The 18,405-nt window shown below is 48.7% G+C and overlaps 1 protein-coding gene across 3 annotated transcripts in view; it reads right to left on the reverse strand.

Moving 5' to 3' along the window:
- TBC1D17 (TBC1 domain family member 17) overlaps window positions 1-17,639 on the reverse strand; it is a 125,835-nt gene extending 108,196 nt beyond the window's left edge. For 2 of the 3 annotated variants that reach the window (XM_063942546.1, XM_063942545.1), the window contains exons 1-2: window positions 17,537-17,639; window positions 997-1,095 (exon numbers count right to left, since the gene is read on the reverse strand). In XM_063942546.1, the coding sequence (XP_063798616.1) occupies window positions 997-1,095; window positions 17,537-17,632 (195 nt within the window). In that variant the 5' untranslated portion in view covers window positions 17,633-17,639. Of the gene's footprint in view, window positions 1-996; window positions 1,096-17,371; window positions 17,498-17,536 lie in introns of those variants that run through there. The other variant, XM_063942547.1, reaches the window with a different exon arrangement.
- Window positions 17,640-18,405: the final 766 nt, after the last annotated feature.

Consider the following 18,405-nt stretch of genomic DNA (forward strand, 5'->3'; position numbering starts at 1 on the left):
GAATCAGGGTGGTAAATCAGACTGGATCGCTGCAGCGATCACAGTCTGAAGCCCTTTGTGGAGTGCACCCGCGCACCCTGGGAGGCCCAATGAGATGCTAACAGCATCTCAGGGTTACGATCGCCTCTGCCTGATTGACAGGCAAAGGCAGTCGAGGGGCGGGAGTGGGCGTGCCAATGATGTTAGAAGCCGTTGGTGGGGCGCGTTTCGGACAACGCAGGCGGGGACGGGCATTGGCGGCTGCATGATGTCACACGCAGCCGCTGCAACCCGGGACGCGCCGGGTAGCCACCTACCAGCACTGCTATGTTGTGCAGGCAGGGAGCCACTCAGCGGGTGCAAAAGCATAGCCACCGTGCGTTTCTTTTGCACCCTTGCTGTGGGGGGGTAGGGCCTGACATGCGGGGCGGACTAGCCCTGTGCTGGGCGTCCCCCCACATGTCAGAGTAAATGATCGTAGATGTGCTAAATTTAGCACATCTACGATCAGATCTGAATTGCCCCCCAGGTCCTCCGTGCATATGTAATGCCGGGAGTAAAACCTTATTCACAGCAATCATCAGACCACAACACAACTTTTTTCATTGAAGATAGAAATGTATTCTCCTACGTCTTCTCTCCCCCTCTGTAATTCTGGTGTCGGGATGAGGACTATACCCCTGTGTGATAAGCTCTCTCGGGTGAGGTGCTGAAGGGGACAAATACTGCCAGCAATTGCATTTTTTAATGTATAAGTCTAATACAGTCAACTGTAAGGCTGGAGGTGTTCAGTGACAACCTTTTACCGAGTACTGATTATGCATTTTCATCTGCAAATATTTAATACATAACACCCCACTTTTAAGCAGACCTTGACAGGGATCTAAGAGTCTTATTGTTTAGCAATTTCCAGCTGCAGCACAGAATATTTCAGGAGACAGGTGTGCAATGCTTGCAGGAGGTGTCTGCTCGTGTGAGGAGAGGGCTGCATGTGGCAGGAAGAGTTAGCATTTTTACCTTTTCAATCAGATGGATGACTCCTGGGATCATAGAGTCCTGATCATTCTGCCTCTTTGCACTGGTATGTAAAAAGACACCAAGTTTTTCAAATACCACCTGAGCGGAAAAAAATTACAAAAAAAAAAAAAAAAAAAAGACAGAGAAATTAAGCAACAGAACATCAGCAGCAATCAGTATTTCCCAATAACATGCCAGCAGTAATGTCCAATAAAGGCATCAGTGCTAATACTACCGGTCCTTGTTCTCCCCCATGGCCCTATCTGCATTCTAGGCAGACGTTACTGGCACTGGTCCCTGACACTCCGTGGTGCCACAGCCAGCAGCATTCTGTAGGAGATAACACTCAGACTAAAGGGTCCCATACACTAGAACGATAATGCCCATTCGGGACAATATATCGGGTGAAATCGGGCATTTTGGATGGGTTTCCGATCCAATGTGCGTTCCCGTGAGGGTCGGCTCGGCTCCCCTATATCGTTAGTGCTGCACTCGTGATATGTCGGTTCCCGCAGGCATGGCTGGGATCGCAGACGATATATCGCATGCAAAATGTACCAAATCGTATGGAATCGTATGAAACCGCTCCCGGGAGAGTTCAAGGTAAATCGCCTCCGACTTCAGCCTCAGACATATCGTTGTAGTGTATGGGGCCCTTTACAATTAAGATCTTAATACTCAGGAGGAGGTGTATCAAACCAAAAGATACATTTGAGAAGCTGCCCATAGCGATCAATCATATTTTAGATATCCGTTATTTAGAAGTCTGTGGAATGACAGAAGCAGACGTGTTGCTATGGCAACTTCTTTACTTTATCTCTCTGGAAGGCTTGATAAATCTCCACCTCAATGCGGTACGCCACCACTGTTCTTTGCACTTAGCAAAGACTAACTTTATGAGGGGAATTTGAAAGAGCGCAAAGTTTAGCGAGGTAAAAAAGTGCACCAAATTTTGGATTACCACAGGAATGCATGCTCCCAATACCCACCCCGCTGCCTCCAGGGATAATACACTCATACGGGGAGGGTCACACAAACCTCACATATACCAGTTTTACACCAAGCCGTGTTGCTGGTTAGTGTTAAAGGGCCGAGTTGGCATAATCCGGGTCGAGTGACCCGGTACTCCAACTCTAGTAGCTTGCAGAGATGAACACGGGTTCAACCCGGCAAGCTGTACTGTGTAATCGGAAGCCAGGTCTATGTGCCCCGACTCCCGTTCACAGTGTATGAAAGGGCAGCGCTTGGAGATCATGTGATCTCCCATCACCGCCAATGTCACCAACACGACAACATGCTGGGGTTGGTGACTGGTGACGCGGGTCACAGCCGGGTAGTACCTGTGTCAGGCTCCCGGCTGCGATCCGCATAGGTAGGTGTAAAAGGGGTAATATTTACCACTGGTGCAGCAGTCCGGATCCCGACGCTCTAGAAGACACCGCTTCAGAGGGGAAGTCATTACAGACTAATTAACTAACGGAAACTTGAAAATTGCTTAATTAGTCCTCGGGTGCAGAGTATAGTGGCTAGTACTGCTTTACATATAAAGGCTCACCTATTTTTAGATTATACATTACTAGAGCTGTGTCTCTCTTTACCCCTACAGTACAATAATAAATTACTTCTTCCCACATTACATCTGGTCTTAGTTTTCATTACACAACCACACCAGAGGGCTGTAGCATTGACACACACTCCTTCATCAAGCGAAACACAGGGGTGGATGCAGTGGCGTAAGTTTGTCCCAGTTGCCCGGAGGCAAGAAAAATATTGGTGCCCTCCCCCCCCCCCCCCGCCCCCCATATATCATCCAATAAGAAGCCGTTTTGAGATCCATTGTAAAACCGAACCCGCTCATCTCTAATTCTAACTATATGAAGCTACTACAAAACCCGTTGCAACTAGGCAGATCTACTATACGTAGGGGTCCAACCACACCCTACATAGATCTGCTCAGTCACTCACAATGCTGATTATTTTTCTGACAATTAATTTGCAAGTGTCATATACAGGATTAGAACCCACAACCTTTTACACTGGACGCATGCACCTTACTGATAAAGATATCTGTTCTTGCATAGGAAGTATGAGAATTCTAACTATATGAAGTTACGTGTAATATGTAATTGTCAGAGAAATAACTTCATATAGTTAGAATTCTCATGTTTCCAGTATAGGAGGCAAATAGCTTCATCAGTAAGGTGTCTGCTTCCAGTGTTTCTATAATAAAGAGGGTGTGAATTGTAAGGTGCAGTGACTAGTGGGGAAGTATAACAGCTGCTGTCAATTAACTTAATTGATTAATGTCGCTTAACACACGGAACAGGAGAAGAGGTGCCCCCCTTCAAAGCAGGGGCCCGGCGGCAGCTGACTCCGTTGCCTCCCAGAGTTCTGGGTGGATGTAATAACACTCGTTATGGGGGAGAATTAGTACCAGCACACGTTATGTGCACTGATACAGGTTCTCCCCTCCGTATGACCGCAGTAATTATCGGCACATGACATATCTTTAAGGTAGCGTGCCGATAAGTTGGGTAATGTATGAACAGTCAGAGAAACTGACTGTTACGACTCCCGCAGCTATGGATTTCGATTGGAACTGTGCATACACAAATCAATAAAGTTTTTATTTTGTTTTTTTCACTTATGCAGCAGCGGGATTTCTGACAGGCGCATGCGCACAAGGAATGCAAGCGCCGGTCAGAGCAGCAGAAGAGGGTGAGTGCACATCAGAAGACAGGTAGTTTAACACTCTCCCTCTTCAGCACACGTGTAATACATGCTGTCGATGTGTGGACCTGATTCACCGTGATCCGGAGGTGAAGCGGATCCTTACACATAACGGCCAAAGCATGTCTTTTTATACATCTACCCCTCAGTATTAACTGGCACTTAATGGGAACTGCTGTAAAATATGAACTCAGTGTTCCCCTTTCACTTTTAGTATATGCTGAGAGCATCATTACTTCAGAAGGTCACAATTTCCTGATCTGAAGAAAATGCCCTACATATACCTAATAATTAAATAATTAAAAATTTGCATTAGAAAATGAGTCATCTAGCAATCCTTAAACATACTGAACAGTGCATATACTCAACGAAAACTCTGTATTATCCCAGTGTTCGTTCTAGCACCCTGCACCTGTCATAACCCGTGCAGTTCCTCTTTCAAGTCTGGGGTGTCGCTCTCTGCTCTGGTGCTTCTAGCACAGTCTCGTCTGCATCTCAGGATAACCAGGAGGAAAAAAAAACACAGAAAAAAGTCCACAGGGAAACTGCATTATGACAGTGTGAATTTTTCCATGTGCAATTTTCCTGTTGGCTTCTGTTGTGTATTTTATTTTCTGGTAACAGTTTGTAATATACAGTACGATGTATTGTATATTACTACCGCTGATGTGCTCCACCCCCCCCCGCTATTATTATTATCCTTTATTTATATGGCGCCACAAGGGTTCCGCAGCGCCCAATTACAGAGTACATAAATAATCAAACAGGAAAACAGCAACTTACAGTTGATGACAGTATAGGACAAGTACAGAGTTAATAAACAAAGTTACATCAGCCGATGACACTGGAATAAGTATCAGGTGGCAGAATGACCCTCTGGTACCAGTAGAGATTCTGTAACAGCGTGGGTCCGTGGAGGAGCAGCGTGCATGCAGCCTTGATGATCCGCAGCAGCAGGAAATGGCGCCTTCCCGCCTCTGGTCCCGCTCTCCGGGAAGCCCCGCCCCTGTGATGGCGCGCAGTCCCACTAAATTGTTTATACTGGCAGAAGTAAGATATACAGTACACACAAAGCCTACTGATAGTGAGCACCTGTGAAGCATAAAGCCCGCTGAGCCAGCGTAGTCCGCGGCAGGCACCTCAGCTCGTGGCCCGTGACCGCCGCCAAACCGAACTGGGGACCCGCTAACCAGGACCCCGGTGTAAACACTCACCGCACCTGCGATCTTCGGCATCTGTTAAGAGGGTGGCGGCTAGCTGCTGGTGTGGGCACACACAGTATTGTGTGTGAAACAGCACCTCAGGAGCTCAGTGTCCTCTCAGCTGGGATTACGAACCATTAATCCTCAGGAGGTTGGTTCGGTCCCCCCTCTAAGTCCCACGAAGCAGGTAGACTGGTAGCCAACCAGTACTACCTGAAAATAATAAACTAAAATAAAAAATAAAGGAAACTCTCTGGAGCTCCAGAGAAATGCACCCGGCTCCTTGGGCACATTTTTCTAAACTGAGTCTGGTAGGAGGGGCACAGAGGGAGGAGCCAGCACACACATACACACACTAAAGGTTTTAAAGTGCCAGGCTCCAGCAGACCCGATCTATACCCCATGGTACTAAAGTACAGTTCCCCAGTATCCACTAGGACGTAAGAGAAATCTTCTTTTCGTGTGTAACGCAGACGCCTCATCGCCAGATGGCCATCTATTGTGCTCAGCGGACCTACAATGTAAACAATTACCTGAAATCACCGTACACGCAGCAGCAGAGGCACCTAAAGGACCCCATACACGAGTGCGATATTGCACGTTTTGGTGCAATAGCGAAGAGTTCCTGAGATGGATAGCATGAAAAATGTCAAATTGCATGTACTTTTCTTGCGATTGCATGCTCCCATGTGTCACCCATCGCAATCGCAGATCACACATGCTGCACGTGAGATTTCTCTCAATTGTATGGAAAATAATAAGAATTTACTTACCGATAATTCTATTTCTCGGAGTCCGTAGTGGATGCTGGGGTTCCTGAAAGGACCATGGGGAATAGCGGCTCCGCAGGAGACAGGGCACAAAAGTAAAGCTTTCCGATCAGGTGGTGTGCACTGGCTCCTCCCCCTATGACCCTCCTCCAAGCCAGTTAGGTACTGTGCCCGGACGAGCGTACACAATAAGGGAGGAATTTTGAATCCCGGGTAAGACTCATACCAGCCACACCAATCACACCGTACAACTTGTGATCTAAACCCAGTTAACAGTATGATAACAGCGGAGCCTCTGAAAAGATGGCTCACAACAATAATAACCCGATTTTTGTAACTATGTACAAGTATTGCAGATAATCCGCACTTGGGATGGGCGCCCAGCATCCACTACGGACTCCGAGAAATAGAATTATCGGTAAGTAAATTCTTATTTTCTCTATCGTCCTAGTGGATGCTGGGGTTCCTGAAAGGACCATGGGGATTATACCAAAGCTCCCAAACGGGCGGGAGAGTGCGGATGACTCTGCAGCACCGAATGAGAGAACTCCAGGTCCTCCTTAGCCAGGGTATCAAATTTGTAGGATTTTACAAACGTGTTTGCCCCTGACTAAATAACCGCTCGGCAAAGTTGTAAAGCCGAGACCCCTCGGGCAGCCGCCCAAGATGAGCCCACCTTCCTTGTGGAATGGGCATTTACATATTTTGGCTGTGGCAGGCCTGCCACAGAATGTGCAAGCTGAATTGTATTACACATCCAACTAGCAATAGTCTGCTTAAAAGCAAGAGCACCCAGTTTGTTGGGTGCATACAGGATAACAGCAAGTCAGTTTTCCTGACTCCAGCCGTCCTGGAACCTATATTTTCAGGGCCCTGACAACATCTAGCAACTTGGAGTCCTCCAAGTCCCTAGTAGGTGCAAGGCACCACAATAAGCTGGTTCAGGTGAAACACTGACACCACCTTAGGGAGAGAACTGGGGACGAGTCCGCAGCTCTGCCCTGTCCGAATGGACAAACAAATATGGGCTTTTTTGAGAAAAAAAAAAAAACCACCAATTTGACACTCGCCTGGTCCAGGCCAGGGCCAAGAACATGGTCACTTTTCATGCGAGATGCTTCAAATCCACAGATTTGACTGGTTTTAAACCAATGTGATTTGAAGAATCCCAGAACTACGTTGAGATCCCACAGTGCCACTGGAGGCACAAAAGAGGGTTGTATATGCAATACTCCCTTGACAAAGTTCTGGACTTCAGGAACTGAAGCCAATTCTTTCTGGAAGAAAATTGACAGGGCCGAAATTTGAACCTTAATGGACCCCAATTTGAGGCCCATAGACACTCCTGTTTGCAGGAAATGCAGGAATCGACCGAGTTGAAATTTCTTTGTGGGGCCTTCCTGGCCTCACACCACGCAACATATTTTCGCCACATGTGGTGATAATGTTGTGCGGTCACCTCCTTTCTGGCTTTGACCAGGGTAGGAATGACCTCTTCCGGAATGCCTTTTTCCCTTAGGATCCGGCGTTCCACCGCCATGCCAACAAACGCAGCTGCGGTAAGTCTTGGAACAGACATGGTACTTGCTGAAGCAAGTCCCTTCTTAGCGGCAGAGGCCATAAGACCTCTGTAAGCATCTCTTGAAGTTCCGGGTACCAAGTCCTTCTTGGCCAATCCGGAGCCATGAGTATAGTTCTTACTCCTCTACGTCTTATAATTCTCAGCACCTTAGGTATGAGAAGCAGAGGAGGGAACACATACACCGACTGGTACACCCACGGTGTTACCAGAACGTCCACAGCTATTGCCTGAGGGTCTCTTGACCTGGCGCAATACCTGTCCCGTTTTTTGTTCAGACGGGACGCCATCATGTCCACCTTTGGTATTTCCCAACGGTTTACAATCATGTGGAAAAAACTTCCCGATGAAGTTTCCACTCTCCCGGGTGGAGGTCGTGCCTGCTGAGGAAGTCTGCTTCCCAGTTTCCATTCCCGGGATGAAACACTGCTGACAGTGCTATCATATGATTTTCCGCCCAGCGAAAAGTCCTTGCAGTTTTTGCCATTGCCCTCCTGCTTCTTGTGTCGCCCTGTCTGTTTACGTGGGCGACTGCCGTGATGTTTTTCCCACTGGATCAATACCGGCTGACCTTGAAGCAGAGGTCTTGCTAAGCTTAGAGCATTATAAATTTACCCTTAGCTCCAGTATATTTATGTGGAGAAAAGTCTCCAGACTTGATCACACTCCCTGGAAATTTTTTCCTTGTGTGACTGCTCCCCAGCCTCTCGGGCTGGGCTCCGTGGTCACCAGCATCCAATCCTGAATGCCGAATCTGCGGCCCTCTAGAAGATGAGCACTCTATAACCACCACAGGAGAGACACCCTTGTCCTTGGATATAGGGTTATCCGCTGATGCATCTGAAGATGCGATCCGGACCATTTGTCCAGCAGATCCCACTGAAAAGTTCTTGCGTGAAATCTGCCGAATGGAATTGCTTCGTAGGAAGCCACCATTTTCTACCAGGACCCTTGTGCAATGATGCACTGTTTTTAGGAGGTTCCTGACTAGCTCGGATAACTCCCTGGCTTTCTCTTTCGGGAGAAACACCTTTTTCTGGACTGTGTCCAGAATCATCCCTAGGCACAGCAGACGTGTCGTCGGGATCAGCTGCGATTTTGGAATATTTAGAATCCACCCGTGCTGTTGTAGCAGTATCCGAGATAGTGCTACTCCTACCTCCAACTGTTCCCTGGACTATGCCCTTATCAGGAGATCGTCCAAGTAAGGGATAATTAAGACGCCTTTTCTTCGAAGAAGAATCATCATTTCGGCCATTACCTTAGTAAAGACCCGGGGTGCCGTGGACAATCCAAACGGCAGCGTCTGAAACTGATAGTGACAGTTCTGCACCACGAACCTGAGGTACCCTTAGTGAGAAGGGCAAATTTGGGACATAGAGGTAAGCATCCCTGATGTCCCGGGACACTATATAGTCCCCTTCTTCCTGTTCGTTATCACTGCTCTGAGTGACTCCATCTTGATTTGAACCTTTGTAAGTGTTCAAAAATTTTTTAGATTTAGAATAAGTCTCACCTAGCCTTCTGGCTTCAGTACCACAATATAGTGTGGAATAATACCCCTTTTCTTGTAGTAGGAGGGGTAATTTAATTATCACCTGCTGGGAATACAGCTTGTGAATTTTTTTCCATACTGCCTCCTTGTCGGAGGGAGACCTTGGTAAAGCAGACTTCAGGAGCCTGCGAAGGGGAAACGTCTCGACATTCCAATCTGTACCCCTGGGATACTACTTGTAGGATCCAGGGGTCCTGTACGGTCTCAGCGCCATGCTGAGAACTTGTCAGAAGCGGTGGAACGCTTCTGTTCCTGGGAATGGGCTGCCTGCTGCAGTCTTCTTCCCTTTCCTCTATCCCTGGGCAGATATGATCTTATAGGGACGAAAGGACTGAGGCTGAAAAGACGGTGTCTTTTTCTGCAGAGATGTGACTTAGGGTAAAAACGGTGGATTTTCCAGCAGTTGCCGTGGCCACCAGGTCCGATGGACCGACCCCAAATAACTCCTCTTCCTTTATACGGCAATACACCTTTGTGCCGTTTGGAATCTGCATCACCTGACCACTGTCGTGTCCATAACATCTTCTGGCAGTTATGGACATCGCATTTACTCTTGATGCCAGAGTGCAAATATCCCTCTGTGCATCTCGCATATATAGAAATGCATCCTTTAAATGCTCTATAGTCAATAAAATACTGTCCCTGTCAAGGGTATCAATATTTTTAGTCAGGGAATCCGACCAAGCCACCCCAGCTCTGCACATCCAGGCTGAGGCGATCGCTGGTCGCAGTATAACACCAGTATGTGTGTATATACTTTTTATGATATTTTCCAGCCTCCTGTCAGCTGGTCCTTGAGGACGGCCCTATCTATAGACGGTACCGCCACTTGTTTTGATAAGCGTGTGAGCGCCTTATCCACCCTAAGGGGTGTTTCCCAACGCGCCCTAACTTCTGGCGGGAAAGGGTATACCGCCCATAATTTTCTATCGGGGGGAACCCACGCATCATCACACACTTTATTTAATTTATCTGATTCAGGAAAAACTATGGTAGTTTTTTCACATCCCACATAATACCCTCTTTTGTGGTACTTGTAGTATCAGAAATATGTAACACCTCCTTCATTGCCTTTAACGTGTGGCCCTAATAAGGAATACGTTTGTTTATTCACCGTCGACACTGGATTCAGTGTCCCTGTCTGTGTCTATGTCGACCGACTAAAGTAAACGGGCGTTTTAAAACCCCTGACGGTGTTTTTGAGACGTCTGGACCGGTACTAATTGTTTGTCGGCCGTCTCATGTCGTCAACCGACCTTGCAGCGTGTTGACATTATCACGTAATTCCCTAAATAAGCCATCCATTCCGGTGTCGACTCCCTAGAGAGTGACATCACCATTACAGGCAATTGCTCCGCCTCCTCACCAACATCGTCCTCCTACATGTCGACACACACGTACCGACACACAGCACACACACAGGGAATGCTCTGATAGAGGACAGGACCCACTAGCCCTTTGGAGAGACAGAGGGAGAGTTTGCCAGCACACACCAAAAACGCTATAATTATATAGGGACAACCTTATATAAGTGTTTTCCCTTATAGCATCTTTTTTATATATTTCTAACGCCAAATTAGTGCCCCCCCCTCTCTGTTTTAACCCTGTTTCTGTAGTGCAGTGCAGGGGAGAGCCTGGAAGCCTTCCCTCCAGCCTTTCTGTGAGGGAAAATGGCGCTGTGTGCTGAGGAGATAGGCCCCGCCCCTTTTTCGGCGGCCTCGTCTCCCGCTCTTAACGGATTCTGGCAGGGGTTAAATATCTCCATATAGCCTCAGGAGGCTATATGTGAGGTATTTTTAGCCAAAATAGGTTTTCATTTGCCTCCCAGGGCGCCCCCCTCCCAGCGCCCTGCACCCTCAGTGACTGCCGTGTGAAATGTGCTGAGAGGAAAATGGCGCACAGCTGCAGTGCTGTGCGCTACCTTTAGAAGACTGAGGAGTCTTCTGCCGCCGATTCTGGACCTCTTCTTATTTCAGCATCTGCAAGGGGGCCGGCGGCAAGGCTCCGGTGACCATCCAGGCTGTACCTGTGATCGTCCCTCTGGAGCTGATGTCCAGTAGCCAAGAAGCCAATCCATCCTGCACGCAGGTGAGTTCACTTCTTCTCCCCTAAGTCCCTCGTTGCAGTGATCCTGTTGCCAGCAGGACTCACTGTAAAATAAAAAACCTAAGCTAAACTTTTCTAAGCAGCTCTTTAGGAGAGCCACCTAGATTGCACCCTTCTCGGCCGGGCACAAAAATCTAACTGGCTTGGAGGAGGGTCATAGGGGGAGGAGCCAGTGCACACCACCTGATCGGAAAGCTTTACTTTTGTGCCCTGTCTCCTGCGGAGCCGCTATTCCCCATGGTCCTTTCAGGAACCCCAGCATCCACTAGGACGATAGAGAAAAGAATTTACTCACCGGTAATTCTATTTCTCATAGTCCGTAGTGGATGCTGGGGACTCCGTAAGGACCATGGGGATTAGCGGCTCAGCAGGAGACTGGGCACAACTATAAAGAAAGCTTTTAGACTACTGGTGTGCACTGGCTCCTCCCTCTATGCCCCTCCTCCAGACTTCAGTTAGGATACTGTGCCCGGAAGAGCTGACACAATAAGGAAGGATTTTGAATCCCGGGTAAGACTCATACCAGCCACACCAATCACACCGTATAACTCGTGATACAATACCCAGTTAACAGTATGATAACAACTGAGCCTCTCAACAGATGGCTCAACAATAACCCTTAAGTTAAGCAATAACTATATACAAGTATTGCAGACAAACCACACTTGGGATGGGCGTCCAGCATCCACTACGGACTATGAGAAATAGAATTACCGGTTAGTAAATTCTTATTTTCTCTAACGTCCTAAGTGGATGCTGGGGACTCCGTAAGGACCATGGGGATTATACCAAAGCTCCCAAACGGGCGGGAGAGTGCGGATGACTCTGCAGCACCGAATGAGAGAACTCAAGGTCCTCCTCAGCCAGGGTGTCAAATATGTAAAATTTAGCAAACGTGTTTGACCCCGACCAAAGTAGCTGCTCGGCAAAGTTGAAGAGCCGAGACCCCTCGGGCAGCCGCCCAAGAAGAGCCCACCTTCCTCGTGGAATGGGCTTTTACGGATTTAGGATGCGGCAGTCCAGCCGCAGAATGTGCAAGCTGAATCGTACTACAGATCCAGCGAGCAATAGTCTGCTTTAAAGCAGGTGCACCCAACTTGTTGGGCGCATACAGGATAAAGAGCGAGTCAGTCTTTCTGACTCCAGCTGTCCTGGAAACATAAATTTTTAGGGCCCTGACTACATCCAACAACTTGGAAGCCTCCAAGTCATTTGTAGCCGCAGGCACCACGATAGGTTGGTTCAGATGAAAAGCTAATACCACTTTGGGGAGAAACTGGGGACGAGTCCTCAATTCTGCCCTATCCATATGGAAAATCAGATAAGGGCTTTTACATGACAAAGCCGCCAATTCTGAAACACGCCTGGCCGAAGCCAAGGCCAACAACATGACCACTTTCCACGTGAGATATTTCAAATCCACGGTTTTCAGTGGCTCAAACCAATGTGACTTTAGGAAATCCAATACCACGTTGAGATCCCAAGGTGCCACTGGAGGCACAAAAGGGGGCTGAATATGCAGCACTCCCTTAACAAAAGTCTGAACTTCAGGTAGTGAAGCCAATTCTCTCTGGAAGAAAATCGATAGAGCCGAAATCTGGACCTTAATGGAACCCAATTTAAGGCCCATAGTCACCCCTGACTGTAGGAAGTGCAGGAACCGGCCCAGCTGAAATTCTTGCGTTGGGGCCTTCCTGGCCTCACACCACGCAACATAATTCGCCATATGCGGTGATAATGGTTTGCGGTTACTTCTTTCCTAGCTTTAATCAGCGTAGGAATGACTTCTTCCGGAATGCCCTTTTCCTTCAGGATCCGGTGTTCAACCGCCATGCCGTCAAACGCAGCCACGGTAAGTCTTGGAACAGACAGGGCCCCTGCTGCAGCAGGTCTTGTCTGAGCGGTAGAGGCCATGGGTCCTCTGACATCATTTCTTGAAGTTCCGGATACCACGCTCTTCTTGGCCAATCCGGAACAATGAGTATGGTTCTTACTCCTCTTCTCCTTATTATCCTCAGTACCTTTGGTATGAGAGGAAGAGGAGGGAACACATAAACCGATCGGTACACCCACGGTGTTACCAGAGCGTCCACAGCTATCGCCTGCGGGTCTCTCGACCTGGCGCAATATTTTTTCTAGCTTTTTGTTTAGGCGGGACGCCATCATGTCCACCTGTGGCTTTTCCCACTGGTTTACAATCATTTGAAAGACTTCTGGATGAAGTCCCCACTCTCCCGGGTGGAGGTCGTGCCTCCTGAGGAAGTCTGCTTCCCAGTTGTCCACTCCCGGAATGAACACTGCTGACAGTGCTAACACGTGATTTTCCGCCCATCGGAGAATCCTTGTGGCTTCTGCCATCGCCGTCCTGCTTCTCGTGCCGCCCTGTCGATTTACATGGGCGACCGCCGTGATGTTGTCTGACTGGATCAGTACCGGCTGGTTTTGAAGCAGGGGTTTTGCCTGACTTAGGGCATTGTAAATGGCCCTTAGTTCCAGAATATTTATGTGCAGGGAAGTCTCCTGACTTGACCATAGTCCTTGGAAGTTTCTTCCCTGTGTGACTGCTCCCCAGCCTCGAAGGCTGGCATCCGTGGTCACCAGGACCCAGTCCTGTATGCCGAATCTGCGGCCCTCTAGAAGATGAGCTCTCTGCAGCCACCACAGCAGAGACACCCTTGTCCTCGGAGACAGGGTTATCAGACGATGCATCTGAAGATGCGATCCGGACCACTTGTCCAACAGGTCCCACTGAAAGGTTCTTGCATGAAACCTGCCGAATGGAATCGCTTCGTAGGAAGCTACCATTTTTCCCAGGATTTGCGTGCAGTGATGCACCGACACCTGTTTTGGTTTTAGGAGGCCTATGACTAGAGATGACAGCTCCTTGGCCTTTTCCTCCGGGAGAAACACTTTTCTCTGTTCTGTGTCCAGAACCATCCCTAGGAACAGCAGGCGTGTCGTAGGGACCAGCTGTGACTTTGGAATGTTTAGAATCCAGCCGTGCTGTTGTAGCACTTCCCGAGATAGTGCTACCCCTACCAACAACTGCTCTCTGGACCTCGCCTTTATCAGGAGATCGTCCAAGTATGAGATAATTAAAACTCCCTTCTTTCGAAGGAGTATCATCATTTCCGCCATTACCTTGGTAAAGACCCTCGGAGCCGTGGAGAGACCGAACGGCAACGTCTGGAATTGGTAATGACAATCTTGTACCACAAACCTGAGGTACTCCTGGTGAGGATGGTAAATGGGGACATGTAGGCAAGCATCCTTGATGTCCAGCGATACCATGTAATCCCCCTCGTCCAGGCTTGCAATAACCGCCCTGAGCGATTCCATCTTGAGCTTGAATTTTTTTATATATGTGTTCAAGGATTTCAAATTTAAAATGGGTCTCACCGTAACCATCCGGTTTCGGTACCACAAACATTGTGGAATAGTAACCCCTTCCTTGTTGAAGTAGGGGCACCTTTACTATCACTTGTTGTGAATACAGCTTTTGAATTGCCTGTAACACTGCCTCCCTGCCTGAGGGAGTGGTTGGCAAGGCAGATTTGAGGAAACGGCGGGGGGGAGACATCTCGAATTCCAGCTTGTACCCCTGAGATACTACTTGAAGGATCCTGGGATCCACCCGTGAGCGAGCCCACTGATTGCTGACATTTTTGAGACAGGCCCCCACCGTACCTGGCTCCGCCTGTGAAGCCCCAGCGTCATGCTGTGGACTTAGAGGAAGCGGGGGAGGACTTTTGCTCCTGGGAACTGGCTGTATGCTGCAGCTTCTTTCCCCTACCTCTGCCTCTGGGCAGAAAGGACGCGCCTTTAACCCGCTTGCCCCTATTGGGCCGAAAGGACTGTACCTGATAATACGGTGCTTTCTTTGGTTGTGAGGGAACATGGGGTAAAAATGTAGACTTCCCAGCTGTTGCTGTGGAAACGAGGTCCGAGAGACCATCCCCGAACAATTCCTCACCCTTATAAGGCAGAACTTCCATGTGTTGTTTGGAATCTGCATCACCTGTCCACTGCCGAGTCCATAACCCTCTCCTGGCAGAAATGGACATTGCACTAATTTTGGATGCCAGCCGGCAAATATCCCTCTGTGCATCCCTCATGTATAAAAGTGCGTCTTTTATATGCTCTACGTTTAGCAAAATAGTGTCCCTGTCTAGGGTATCTATATTTTCTGACAGGGAATCTGACCACGCAGCAGCAGCACTGCACATCCAGGCTGAAGCTATAGCCGGTCTCAATATAACACCTGTGTGTGTATATATAGATTTCAGGATAGCCTCCTGCTTTCTATCAGCAGATTCCTTCAGGGCGGCCGTATCCGGAGACGGTAGTGCCACCTTCTTTGACAAGCGTGTGAGCGCTTTATCCACCCTAGGGGATGTTTCCCAGCGTGACCTATCCTCTGGCGGGAAAGGGTACGCCATTAGTAACCTCTTAGAAATTACCAGCTTTTTATCAGGGGAAGCCCACGCTTCTTCACACACTTCATTTAACTCTTCAGATGGAGGAAAAGCTACTGGTAGTTTTTTCTCTCCAAACATTATACCCTTTTTTGTGGTACCGGGGGTAACATCAGAAATGTGCAACACATTTTTCATTGCCTCAATCATGTAACGTGTGGCCCTACTGGAAGTTACATTATTCTCCTCGTTGTCGACACTGGAGTCAGTATCCGTGTCGACATCTGTGTCAACCATCTGAGGTAGCGGGCGTTTTAGAGCCCCTGATGGCTTTTGAGACGCCTGGGCAGACACAGGCTGAGAAGCCGGCTGTCCCACATTTGGTATGTCGTCAAACCTTTTATGTAAGGAGTCGACACTATTACGTAATTCCTTCACAGCACCATCCACTCAGGTGTCGACCCCGCAGGGGGTGACATCACATTTACAGGCATCTGCTCCGCCTCCACATAAGCCTCCTCATCAAACATGTCGACACAGCCGTACCGACACACCGCAAACACACAGGGAATGCTCTGACAGAGGACAGGACCCCACAAAGCCCTTTGGGGAGACAGAGAGAGAGTATGCCAGCACACACCAGAGCGCTATATAACACTGGGATCCCACTATCAATGAGTGTTTTCCCTTATAGCTGCTTTTTTATATATTATATATATATATATATATATATATATATATATTATCTATACTGCGCCTAAATTTAGTGCCCCCCCCTCTCTTTTTTACCCTTCTGTAGCGTTCAGACTGCAGGGGAGAGCCAGGGAGCTTCCTTCCAGCGGAGCTGTGAGGGAAAAATGGCGCCAGTGTGCTGAGGGAGAAGCCCCGCCCCCTTTTCGGCGGACTTTCTCCCGCTTTTTCTGGAATACTGGCAGGGGTAATTTTACATCTATATAGCCTCTAGGACTATATATGATGTATATTTGCCAGCCAAGGTGTCATATATTGCCCTCAGGGCGCCCCCTTCCCAGCGCCCTGCACCCATCAGTGACCGAAGTGTGAGGTGTACATGAGGAGCAATGGCGCACAGCTGCAGTGCTGTGCGCTAACTTGGTGAAGACCGAAGTCTTCTGCCGCCGATTTTCCGGACCTCTTCGTTGCTTCTGGCTCTGTAAGGGGGACGGCGGCGCGGCTCCGGGAACGAACACCAAGGTCGGGTCCTGCGGTCGATCCCTCTGGAGCTAATGGTGTCCAGTAGCCTAAGAAGCCCAAACTACCACCTGTTAGGTAGGTTCGCTTCTTCTCCCCTTAGTCCCTCGCTGCAGTGAGTCTGTTGCCAGCAGATCTCACTGTAAAATAAAAAACCTAAATATACTTTCTTTCTAGGTGCTCAGGAGAGCCCCTAGTGTGCATCCAGCTCAGCCGGGCACAAGAATCTAACTGAAGTCTGGAGGAGGGTCTTAGTGGGAGGAGCCAGTGCACACCAGTAGTCTAAAAGCTTTCTTTATAGTTGTGCCCAGTCTCCTGCGGAGCCGCTAATCCCCATGGTCCTTACGGAGTCCCCAGCATCCACTTAGGACGTTAGAGAAATAGGTTTAATAACATTAGATTGCCTGAGATAAATCACATGTAAAAATACACTCAAGTATGAAATCGCAATTGCAGGCCTCCTGGGAAGCTCCCGGCCAGATTGCAGGAAAATTGCATGGAAGTCATTGCTGAGATACAGCTCCCTAATCAGTGTATTGTGCCCATAATAGCTGAAGCATCCCCAGCTTAAGTGGACTTTCCAAACCCCATCTTAAGAGTGTATTTTTTGGGAATATACCTTTGCTTAAGTCAACTATATTATTCCTAAATCATATTGGGAACTCCCAATGTATTTCACTGAAGAAGCAGCTCTCTGCAGAGCACCCCCGGGATGGATACAGCAGAGTGTATGGGCATCTTCTATTACTATACACAACACCAGTACACACACAGCACAAGGCAGCAGCAATCACAAGACACCAGGTCACCTGATTCCTAATGGCAGCGCCACCTAACGGCAGCTGTAAGCACTGCCTCCCTGCTCCGGACAAAGTGATGCCATTCTATACCGAATCCCGTACGCAGCAGAACACCCCCCACACACCCCGGGTCCCGCTGTTACCGGTGTACGGAGACCGGAGCGAAGAGCTCACCTTGTAAGCATCTGACTCCATGACCAACCACTCCAAAACTTCCGCAAATCCTACGTCACTTCCGCCCCAGTGACAAGCGTGCTGGGGTGTTGCCATGGCGACTGGACCGCCCTACCCACGCTTCTCTATGGTTATAATGGTTGTGTGTGGCGCACTGCAGGCACTTTGGTATATAGATGGTGGCCTATCCATCGCTGTGTGGCGTCTTCTCAGGAGCAGAAGTGCCAAGTGTAAATTAGAATGGAGGGGCTGAAAGAAAATAGTAATAAAGAAATAGTACACAACGCACAGTAGATTTAACATCATTGGTGCATGGCTGCTGAGTTAAATATTCTATTTCTGCTTTGCCATGTCTGCCTTGTGCAAGGTCCTTTATTGTTATTTCAGCGCTTTACCTATATTGCTGCAGTCAGGCGTCATGTTATCATGTGTGTTTCATACATAGGCTCTACATACATCTGAGCTCTGTTTTCTCTAACGTCCTAGAGGATGCTGGGGTCCACATTAGTACCATGAGGTATAGACGGGTCCACCAGGAGCCATTGGCACTTTAAGAGTGTGGGCTGGCTCCTCCCTCTATGCCCCTCCTACCAGACTCAGTTTAGAAAATGTGCCCGGAGGAGCCGGTCACAGCTAGGGAGCTCTCCTGAGCCTTCCTAATAAAGTTTAGTTTTAGAGTTTTTTTATTTTACAGGGAGGCTGCTGGCAACAGCCTCCCTGCAGCGTGGGACTAAGGGGGGGAGCAGTGTCTGCCCTGCGGGGTCTGAGCCACTGACTCCGCTGACTGGACACTGAGCTCCAGAGGGGCTGATCGGTCTCCGCCGCAGGGGAACCGCTCACCCCAGCAGCATGCCGCCGACCCCTTACAG

This window comes from Pseudophryne corroboree, chromosome 10 (assembly GCF_028390025.1).
Source record: "Pseudophryne corroboree isolate aPseCor3 chromosome 10, aPseCor3.hap2, whole genome shotgun sequence".
In the NCBI taxonomy this organism is placed as follows: domain Eukaryota; kingdom Metazoa; phylum Chordata; class Amphibia; order Anura; family Myobatrachidae; genus Pseudophryne; species Pseudophryne corroboree.